The 11,380-nt window shown below is 40.2% G+C and overlaps 1 protein-coding gene across 1 annotated transcript; it reads right to left on the bottom strand.

Annotated features, from left to right (window-relative positions):
- Positions 1-4: 4 nt before the first annotated feature.
- Positions 5-11,067, bottom strand: LOC115137604 (junctional adhesion molecule 3B-like). The gene is made up of 9 exons (XM_029673921.2): positions 10,672-11,067; positions 5,282-5,350; positions 5,066-5,179; positions 4,803-4,955; positions 4,039-4,241; positions 3,788-3,887; positions 3,232-3,364; positions 2,935-2,986; positions 5-2,780 (listed from the first exon to the last, which is right to left on the bottom strand). The coding sequence occupies exons 1-9, from the start codon at positions 10,718-10,720 to the stop codon at positions 2,745-2,747; spliced, it is 909 nt and encodes a 302-aa protein (XP_029529781.1). The 5' UTR covers positions 10,721-11,067; the 3' UTR covers positions 5-2,744.
- Between the last annotated feature and the right edge of the window lie 313 nt (positions 11,068-11,380).

Consider the following 11,380-nt stretch of genomic DNA (forward strand, 5'->3'; position numbering starts at 1 on the left):
TAAATACAGTTACTTATGTTATGTCTTTATTGACAAAATGAAGTAAGCATATAACAGTATCAATTTCTTGCACTACAACGAATGAACAATTAACATTTTACAACAGTTCCTGAGTAGTGTTATTTTATAAACAAAGAATACCAATGAAAAAATAACTATATCAATAATGTTTCAAAAAGTCATTTTTAACAATTTCAATTTGAAACATTGTTTAATACTTATGATGTATTGTTACTGATAAAAATGTATGTGTAGATATTTTTTTTCTAACAAAGTTGTATTGCCTGTACATCCATTAATATTGTATATTGTGTCCATAAAGAAAATACAGTTAATTGTGAGTCACAACTGGACAATATGTCCAATATTCATAAAGTAGGTCATTAGTAAGCACAGAAGGTCACTTATAAACAGAAACAGCACTCTGAAAAAAAATCATAATTACTTGATATACTAATAATAATACATCGTACATTGCAGTATTATACTGGGATTATACTGTATAACTGTAATATGTTTCTTTGTTATTCTGAACGCAGAGAATAAAGTTAGTTGGCTTTATTAAGCACAACAGACTGTTTCATTGTGCCCGTTGACTCTGCATGTAACAGATTATCAGCTTTTTATACATGCCCCACTCACTGACTCTATGTACACTACCATTCAAAAGTTTGGGGTCACTTGGAAATGTCCTTGTTTTTGAAAGAAAAGCAAAAATAATTGTCCATTAAAATAACATCAAATTGATCAGAAATACAGTGTAGACATTGTTAATGTTATAAATGACTATTGTAGCTGGAAATGGCAGGTTTGTTTATGTAATATCTACATAGTCATACAGAGGCCCATTATCAGCAACCATCACTCCTGTGTTCCAATGGCACGTTGTGTTAGCTAATCCATCATTTTAAAAGGCTAATTGATCATGAGAAAATTGCAAAATGGTTATGTTAGCACAGTTGAAAACTGTTGTTCTGATTAAAGCAATAAAACTGGCCTTCTTTAGACTAGTTGAGTATCTGTAGCATCAGCATTTGTGGGTTCGATTACAGCCTCAAAACTTTCTTTCCTCTGTCCAGTGTTTGTGTTCTTTTGCCCATCTTAATCTTTTATTTTTATTGGCCAGTCTGAGAAATGGCTTTTTCTTTGCAACTCTGCCTAGAAGGCCAGCACCCTGAAGTCGCCTCTTCACTGTTGACGTTGAGACTGGTGTTTTGCAGGTACTATTTAATGAAGCGGCCAGTTGAGGACTTGTGAGGCGTCCGTTTCTCAAACTAGACACTGTACTTGTCCTCTTGCTCAGTTGTGCACCGGGGACACCCACTCCTCTTTCTATTCTGGTTAGAGGCAATTTGCGCTGTTCTGTGAAGGGACTAGCACACAGCGTTGTACGAGATCTTCAGGTTCTTGACAATTTCTCACATGGAAGCCTTTATTTCTCAGAACAAGAATAGACTGACGAGTTTCAGAAGAAAGTTCTTTGTTTCTAGCCATTTTGAGCCTGTAATCGAACCCACTAATGCTGATGCTCCAGATACTCAACTAGTCTAAAGGCCAGTTTTATTTCTACTTTAATCAGAACAACAGTTTTCAGCTGTGATAACATAATTGCAAAAGGGTTTTCTAATGACCAATTAGCCTTTTAAAATGATAAACTTGGATTAGCTAACACAACATGCCATTGGAACACAGAAGTGATGGTTGCTGTTAATGGGCCTTTGTATGCCTATGTAGATATTCCATTTTTTTAAACCTGTTTTTCCAGCTAAAATAGTCATTTACAACATTAACAATGTCTACACTGTATTTCTAATCAATTTTATGTTATTTTAATGGACAAAAAATTTGCTTTTCTTTCAAAAACAAGAACATTTCTAAGTGACCCCAAACTTTTGAACGGTAGTGTATATATTCACAAATATATTGACACAACCTTCCTTCATAATAACATAAACCAGTCCATCTTGCATTCAGAGGCTATGCAAGGCTGTTTTTGTCAAACAGGGTTGGTATATTTTGTAGAAATGTTTGGAAGTCAAAAATCATTGTCCAAAAACAGTATGGGGGAATGTTCCAGCATCAGTTTAGATGAACATGTTGGTGGAAGTTCAAATGTCAAAGCTTAAAATCGTACTGTAGTTGTAGTTACAGTAACGACTGAGGACAAAACATATTTGTGCGACAAAAAAAACTGTGTACTAACAGGGACATAACGTTGCAATTGCCTATCAGAAATAATGATTGATCTTTTTCAAGATGATAACTTTGGTAAGCTAATTGTTGATGCGCACCAAAAAAAGAATGTGCAATGTTACAGCTTAAATTTCTCACACGAAGCCTTATTATGGGATTTGATGCACTTTTGACTTCAGTGTGTCTCCTCTTCAGTGTGTCTCCTCTTCAGTGTGTCTCCTCTTCAGTGTCTCCTCTTCAGTGTGTCTCCTCTTCAGTGTGTCTCCTCTTCAGTGTGTCTCCTCTTCAGTGTTTCCCCTCTTCAGTGTGTCTCCTCTTCAGTGTGTCTCCTCTTCAGTGTCTCTTCAGTGTGTCTCCTCTTCAGTGTGTCTCCTCTTCAGTGTGTCTCCTCTTCTTCAGTGTGTCTCCTCTTCAGTGTGTCTCCTCTTCAGTGTGTCTCCTCTTCTTCAGTGTGTCTCCTCTTCAGTGTGTCTCCTCTTCAGTGTGTCTCCTCTTCTTCAGTGTGTCTCCTCTTCAGTGTTTCCCCTCTTGACGGCCTTCTATCTCAGATTTCAAATTATAAATGATGATTTGTGCCGGAAGTGACCCTGATGGAAATGGGAATATCAATTATCAAAAGAATACATCCACCTGCAGTTTATATTTATTTTTGTTTGCCATTTTGATAAATACATTGTGATTACATTTTAGCTCAATAATAATATAGAATATGGGAAACAGAATTAAGTTAATTTTATTCACCTCATCGGCTTCGGCATATTCAACACCATCATCTGCTGCTGGCGATTTGTAGCTAAAACACACACGCAAAAAAATCCTTAATGTCCACACAAAGACTTACTAAGCAATTCACAGCACATAGCATGTCACTGTACAGTACATTCAACCTATATCGTACTTGGGTTATTATCTATATTCTATTATTATCACTGCATTGTTGGAATGAGCTAAGAATTTCACTGTACTCTTTTACACCTGTTGTATCCTGTGCATGTGGCAAATAAACATTGAAACTTGAAACTACATAGCCCTACTCACTTGGTTCCTGTGTGATCCTTGCCAGAGGAAAAGCAGCCATGTTTGTGTGCATGATAAACCCCCACCATCACAATAGTGAATCCGGCCAATGCCGCCAACACCTTCAGAAAAATCCCCACTATGTCGACATCATCTGAAAATACAAGCAGGGCATTTTTAGATGAGATCTGGGTGACATGAACTCAAATTGAAACAACTTAAAGCAGAGATCATCAACTAGATTCAGCCGCGGGACAATTTATATTCTTGAGCGGACAGTCAGGGTGCCGGAACATAATTACAAATCATTTGTAGACTGCAAGAAGCCCAATCAGATATAATATTTCTAATATAATATGATAAAGTTTGGGAACCCTGACTTAAAGGAATGACCTTCCATGTCAACCACTATGATTTATGTGCACTAGAGTAGATGCATGTGACTCACAAGCAGGTTTGGTAACGCACAATGGTATGTTCAGTGTGGCAGCGGTATGACACACTGACATATTTAAACATAATACATAGTCGCGGTAAGAATGTCAGTTGGGTATTTAGTACAGCATGGCCTACTCACAGACGTCCATCAGCTGTGCGGGACACTGTGCATGTCCAGCTTCATTCTTTGCCTGGCAGAAATACTCTCCCGCATCCTCCTTCCTCATCCTGCGGAATTTCTGCAGGGCAAAACGCCAAAATCAACCCCAATAGATCATACAGCTTTTCTCTTGTACTAACATCATCCAACAGTTGGATCTACTGTCTCATTAAACTTGATAATCATATAGCTAGTGTCCTTTCGACCTCCCAGTCCCATTGATTCCTTACCAGACCACCTGTGTCAGCGTTAATGGAGTAGGTGGAGTTGATGAACTTGGGGCTGCTCTTTGGGTCCTGGGGAAGCTCCTCGTTGTTGCGGAACCAGCGGTACTGTGAGGCAGGGAAGCCCTCGTTCTCTAGGCAGCGCAGCTCAGAGGACGTGCCAACAGTCACTGCCACAGGCACACTGCACCTGGGCACCACAGGCTTTACTGTGTAGACAGATGAAAAATAGGAAAAATACGATTTATTTTTCTAATTGTACACAAAGGTCCAACTGGAATTCGACTTCTGCTTTATCCCGACTGCTCCGGAAGACACACATACACTTAGGCTAAGGGCAGAGGCCATACTACGGCACCCATGGAACAGTTTATTTACAGAGAGAGGGAGCACATACCACAATCTATACTTAAGCAATAAGGCACGAGGGGTTGTGGTATATGACCAATATACCACGGCTAAAGGCTGTTCATATGCAAGACGCAAAGCGGAGTGCCTGGATACGGCCCTTTGATGTGTTATATTGGCCATATACCACAAACCCCTGAGGTGCCTTATTGCTATTATAAACTGGTTACCAACATAATTAGAGCAGTAAAAATAAATGTTTTGTCATACCCGTGGTAAACGGTCTGATATACCACGGCTGTCAGCCAATCAGCATTCAGGGCTCGAATCACCCAGTTTATAATTAGAAATAGACAACAACGCTGAAAAAACATAGCAAACTACTACAGGCTTTACACAGGAATATGAAAATACGTCCTCACCCCTGACAGCAAGACTGATTAGAATTTCATCAAAGTGTTTGTGGTCATCAATGGCAGCGACCTCACAGCGGTACTCTGCAGTGTCTGCACGGCTGGTGTTGAGGATCAGTAGGTTGGCTGGCTGGATCAGCTGGGCTCTGTGCTCCAAGTCCCCTAACAGAGAGGCAAAAACACACTCCAACCACTCATTCACATACAGAGAATAATAACAGTTCTGAGGCCAATTTGGTATTGGTAAAGTGCTTAAAAAAGAATAATCTTACCTGAAATTTGATTTTGAAAGTACACATAACTAGGGACACCGTTTTTGATTTTCTTCCATTCGATTCTGGGGTTGTTTGTTGAGATGGACTCTATCAAGCAGGTCAACTCAATAGCTGGGAAGAAAACAGTGATACTACAATGTCAAAACACTGGCAGACAACAGAAGAGCCTGAAAAATTATTCTGAGAGAATGAGTCAGTGTTTCAGTGACTTACGTTCAAATTCATTTGCCCACACAGTCTTGTCTGTGGTTCGGAGGATTACCCCACGTGATGGAATGTAGCCTGTAAAAGACAAAAGAGAAGTGAGAAAAAAAAAGAAGCTGATTGACAAGCTTCAGAATTTTCATCCCAGGACAATGCCCGTTTAAACAGATCAAATTAGAGGGTCAAGAGGTGTAGGCCTATCGCTACAGAGAGGGTGAGAATGAACCTTAGGGACAGGATTAATCATATCTCCGGAAGCATTTCTCATGTATATATAAGAGGCAAGTGGAGCACATCTCGACGGGAGCACAAGTCTCAATATTAGTCAGTGATGTTTCCTTACTTTTAATTCTACAAAACACTTTCAAATGAAATAATTGAGAGATATACTTAGGGAGGCCTAAGAGTTACTAAAGGAACACACAGTGAGTAATGGAAACAGTCCCTTCTTCTATGTCGGCATCAGCGACGTTAAGGACTCCAAATGAGGGGTGAAAACAGACGGTAATGTATTGGAGCACAATTCATCCAAGTGTATAAAATACTTCCAAGGTATAATCCAGACAGATAAAAGCACTCTGCGGTAGGGCTGTTACGGTGACCATGTTACCGCCATACCGGCAGTCACGAGTCATGATGGCAATAAAATTCCATGTGACCGTTTAGTCACGGTAATTAGGCTTCTCCAAGCTCTGATGCTGCTGATGGTCATTAGAAACATACCAAACTGATACTCAGCACTCTATTGTCCCTCTAATCACTCTGACATCAATGCAAATGTAATTGAAATTCTAATCAAACACTTGATGAGAGCCCATGAGCTCATGTTGTGTAACGTTTCTATAGGCTAGGCCTACTATATTTATTTCTCAACTTTCCTAATATTAAGCACATTGCTTATCTTTACAACAGGAGTATAGCCTACCTGGCTGGCATGAATATTAAAATATGTAAACTTCCGACTTCAACTGTATATACGCAGAGCGTAAGTTTCGAGTTTGAGAAAGATCCTTTTCACCATAAAAAATGCATCTTTATAATAAAAGCAATACATGCATAATCACTTTTGATCATGGTGTTTTCCCGCTAATTGATTGCATTTTGGAACATTCGCGCGTGTAGCCTACTGCTGTGTGCGCATTTCTGCGCTTCTAATGCGAAGAAATAGTCTAATAGTTTATCAACATTTTAAGCTAAACATTCTGATCTGTTGCATCTGCCTTAAAAAAATGTTTTTGAGGCTAGTAGTTTTAATAATTTGGGATATATCGCATCCCACAACTGTCCCAGACTATGTTTGGAATATTTATTTCTCACACAGAATAGGTCAACTTTTGTACTATGGGGGATTGTAGATTGACATAGGCTAGTGCTTTTACTGTTTGTTAGGCCTACTCATCTTGTTGGCTGACAAAAAAGTAAATGTGGACGGGCATTGGCTAATAAGAATTTAGCTATCTGAAAGAGCCATGGCCATGGCAGTGAGAGGTGCTTCCAAGCACGCAGCCGGGAAAAGGGAATTATAATTATTATATTCAGTCCAAGGGCACAATGATCACTGGCTGCAAAACACATACATTTTTTAGGGGGCATTAAGGCCACACAAAGGTGATGCTGCTGGGAAATATGAAGCATTATCAAGTGATTGTCAAATTGTGAATGAGAGACTGATGAAGTGTGTGCAGCCCGCGCAAAAAAACAAACCAGAGCTCATGCCTTTCATGCAACTTTTTTCAAATCATCATTAGAGTCGTATCATGCAGCCTTAGAATTTATTAAAAATCTAAACATATAGCCCAACATGTGTATCACAACTAAAGTAGCATTAATAACTCTAAATGAAGCATATAGGAGGACCTGTTTCTTTGTTAACTGCTCAACACAGAATAGCCGCATGTGTGCACTCCCTCAAATTGTTTGGAGAAAATATCCTCTCTATTTTATTCAGCTATGTTCCATTGTATTCTTCATACAAAAAATGATACCACGGAATTCTTGTCTGCTAAATGAACTAGTGTAGCCCACAGCCATATGGCATAGCCAGATCAGGACCTAACATAAGGACAACTCAGAGTATGTTATTCTGGTCCTACTGAAATAGACTACATTTTCTTCATATTATGTTTCTTTAGACCTGTCTAAAATAAATCATGCAATTATTGTGATGGTGTAGGCTATATTATATGGATTTATTAGACTTTTAAAATGTAGATGTTCCGGGCCTCCCGGGTGGCGCAGTAGTCTAGGGCACTGCATCACAGCGCTAGCTGTGCCACCAGAGACTCTGGGTTTTGCGCCCAGGCTCTGTCGCAGCCGGCCGCGACCGGGAGGTCCGTGGGGCGAAGCACAATTGGCCTAGCGTTGTCCGGGTTAGTGAGGGGTCTTGTTTCATCGCGCACCAGCGACTCTTGTGGCGGGCCGGGCGCAATGCGCGCTAACCAAGGTAGCACGGTGTTTCCTCCGACACATTGGTGCGGCTGGCTTCCAGGTTTGAGGCGCGCTGTGTTAAGAAGCAGTGCGGCTTGGTTGGGTTGTGTTTCGGAGGACGCATGGCTTTCGACCTTCGTCTCTCCCAAGCCCGTACGGGAGTTGTAGCGATGAGACAAGATAGTAATTACTAACAATTGGATACCACGAAATTGGGAAAAATGATTTAAAAAATCAAATATATTTTTTTTTAATGTAGATGTGGCTATTCTGTGTTGAGCGGTTAACAAAGAAACAGGTACTCCTATATGCTTCATTTAGAGTTATTTATGCTACTTTAGTTGTGATACAAATGTTGGGCTATATGTTTAGATTTTTAATAGTTACTGGCCATTCCAAAGGTCTGCATCAATAGCTTGTAGGCTACGTGGAAGCCAGGATATGCTAAATGTGTTTATGTTAATGAATGGTTAATTACCGTGAGGCAGGCAAGTTATTAGCTTGACAATCACCGGCTGACAAAATTTCATGACCGCAACAGCCCTACTCCACGGCTGAATTAAAATGTCTTTGGTTAACAATTCATGATCCACATGAAAGCCAAGTCAGCCAGCACTGAGAGTGGAGAAAACATGGGTCCTGCCAAAGTGGAGTACACAGTCATATTAGCACAGCTGTGGATGCTGATGAGATCCGACTCTTAGGTCTCAGCTTCCGTCTCTGCGGCTGACTTTCCCACCCCTGTACATCATGAGCTATTTTTACACCAAACAGTTACTGGCCATCCTGAGAGACACGAGGAGAGCTTGTCCAACAAATCTTCCCCTGGTAAACAGAGCAAGGACAGCCTATCCCTGTAAAACCACTCATTAACCTTCAATTCCTTTACAATATACTTAGACTTAGATCATATGAACTACTAGACTATAAATAGCTTAAACTACATGTCTCTATCCTAACTCTTCTCCTTTTTTGCTGCCAACAGACAGACAGACACTTATTGTCTCATTGTATATTTTAGGTGTCCAAGCTTTACTGTATGAGGCTTTGTTGTCCCAGACAGTTTTTAGAGCGTGGGAGAGAATCTGTGGTTAATTAAGAAGACAATGGCTGATTTGCTATTGTGTGCCTGGAATAAAAGCATTCCATAGCCGAAAGCCCAACTTTACACTGTGTAGCCTACATCAAGAAAGAGATCTATGTGTTTATGTGAAGAATTTAATCAGAACTGGAAAGTTGTCAGACAGTAAAATAGATAGAAATGTGGCATATGTTGTTGGTGAATATTAGAGACCATCTCTCTCTCTCTCTCTCTCTCTCTAATCCCTTTGTTGTTTTAATATATACAGTATAGAGACAGGAGGCTATACCCTGAGTGAAATGCGCTCTATGTTAAGTAGCTGTTCTACAGTTTTCTTTATGCACTTCAAGCTAAATATGAAGACAACATTAAAAAAATAAAAAAACAAGCTGTTGATCCAGTCCATCTAAAAAAAGCCATTTCCCAGACATTCCAGCACAGCCACTGTAAAAGCAGCCAAATAACTTACCAACATTAAAACTGACCAAATGCAGTAGACTAGTATGTGAATAAAACTGTAATGACCAGTCAATACCACACAGAGACTGACTTGGCTATAACGTTATCTTTCTGACCTGTAGTTGCAGCGCAGCAGTAATGTCAACAGAAGACAATGTATTCAAAACATAGATAGTCCTAGTAAAGTCTTCCTGAAAACACTGCCGCTGTCAGAGTGCTATTTTATCAAAGCAAATGTTATTTGTCACATGCTTAGTAGGCAACAAGGGTAGACTAACATTGAAATGCTTACAACAATGCAGAGTTAAAGACACTATCTTTTTTTTATTTTATGAAATAGTGACACAGTGAATAACGAATAAAAATAAAGAGTAAAAATAACATAGGGAGTAAAAACTAACATGGCTATATACAGGGAGTACCAATACTGAGTCCATGTGCAGGGGTACGAGGTAATTGAGGTCGCTATGTACTGTACATATAGGTAGGGCTAAAGTGATAACTAGCAGGAGCGTATGTGGTGAATTGTGTGTGTGTGTGTGTGTGTGTGTGTGTGGATGGGTGGCATCACTATGCATGTGTGTGCATGTTATGTGGTGTGGGCGTATGTAGTGTGTCTGTTGTATGTGTGTGTGTGTGTGTGTGTGTGTGTGTGTGTGTGTGTGTGTGTGTGTGTGGGTGGGTGGGTGGGTGGGTGGGTGGCATCACTATGCATGTGTGTGCATGTTATGTGTGTGTGGGCGTATGTAGTGTGTCTGTTGTATGTGTGTGTGTTGTGGTGTCAGTGTAAGTATGTGAGTGTGTGGGTAGAGTCCAGTGTGTGTGTGCATAAAGTCTGTGCATGAGAGTTGGTTCATAAAGGGTCAATGCAGGTAGTCTGGGTAGCCATTTAATTAGCTATTTAGCCGTCTTGTTTAAAAGTCTCAAGGCTTGGGGCAAGAAGCTGTTCATGGTCCTATTGGTTCCAGACTTGGTACATTGGTACAGCTTGCGGTGCGGTAGCAGAGATACTTTACCAGAATAAAATAACTCACACAATGAACTGTAGGCCTACCTGACAGCCTGGACGGAAATAGCGGTTGACATCATCATACTTTGAGTGACAGTTGAAGAGAGCCCAACGTTAGAAGATACAAAAGCAGTGTGTGTGCAACTTGTTCTCTCTTTATTTAAATATGAATGGAAAAACTGCTGAGGAATGTGTGAGCGTTTCAATGTCATTATAACGCATGTATAAATAAATTAATTACCATCTAATAATTGTGTGGCTCATCCTCAGCATGTTTACAGACCTTGACAAGCTATGCTAGGAAGCCCGTCTAGTCAGCGCGATCATTTCCATAACAAAGAATTGCTGTGATTTATTCAATTGTAATGCACAACACGTACCGTTACACTACACCTTATCTTAGTGGACATGAAAATAACTTACCGAGAATCGAATAAAGGATGAACAAAGCCGTCAGTCGTTGTAACGCCATCTTGAAACCTTGGTAATGGATCGGTAATTCTGGCACACATAAAGCCAGCTAGCTAGCTATCACACTCGGCGCCCCTGGTCAAAACGGGTGAACGGGCTGGTGGATGTTGCCATTGAGGAGTTTCCATAGCTACAAGGGCATCAGGGCGGAAGACTGATAAGTCCCGAGACCGGAAATACATTTATATCTATTTTATAATGATGGTATCCAACAAAGCAATTTCATTAATGTGCCAAACAAGATGAATTATCCGTAATCCCTCTCTGACATATCACAGCTTTGACCCAGAGAACTAAACAATGCAAATGAAAATTTATGTGAACATGACAGGTTAAATTGAGAGAGACAGAATTCACTCTTTTCATGCCATTTCGCCCGGTGGGCGGTGCTGTATGTCACGGTGGGCGTGGGTTTCAAAGTGCTTGGACTGTCTGATGCGCGTTCAAATTCAACCGAGAATCCGCCTAGGAACTCAATCATAAATGGCATTCTGTCAATCACTGAGATGAATTACTTGCGTTTCTGGCTTCATTAAAAACTGTTAATTTTGGATGACCTTGGTTTTATTTATTTGTTCGAGAGCCAATGCATGTTACCATATTATCCTGGAGGTATACATACACACCCAGTCTCATCACTTTGCGTGAATGATAGGCCATC

The sequence above is a fragment of the Oncorhynchus nerka genome, linkage group LG11 (genome assembly GCF_034236695.1).
Source record: "Oncorhynchus nerka isolate Pitt River linkage group LG11, Oner_Uvic_2.0, whole genome shotgun sequence".
Lineage (NCBI taxonomy): Eukaryota > Metazoa > Chordata > Actinopteri > Salmoniformes > Salmonidae > Oncorhynchus > Oncorhynchus nerka.

Bases quoted from the DNA above. Each gene is read 5' to 3' on its own strand.
- LOC115137604 (XM_029673921.2), bottom strand. From the start codon at position 10,720: ATGGCGTTACAACGACTGACGGCTTTGTTCATCCTTTATTCGATTCTC. The intron at 5,351-10,671 runs GTAAGTTATTTT...TGTCTTTTACAG, and splicing joins CATCCTTTATTCGATTCTCG to GCTACATTCCATCACGTGGG. The intron at 4,242-4,802 runs GTGAGGACGTAT...CTGTCTACACAG, and splicing joins AATCAGTCTTGCTGTCAGGG to TAAAGCCTGTGGTGCCCAGG.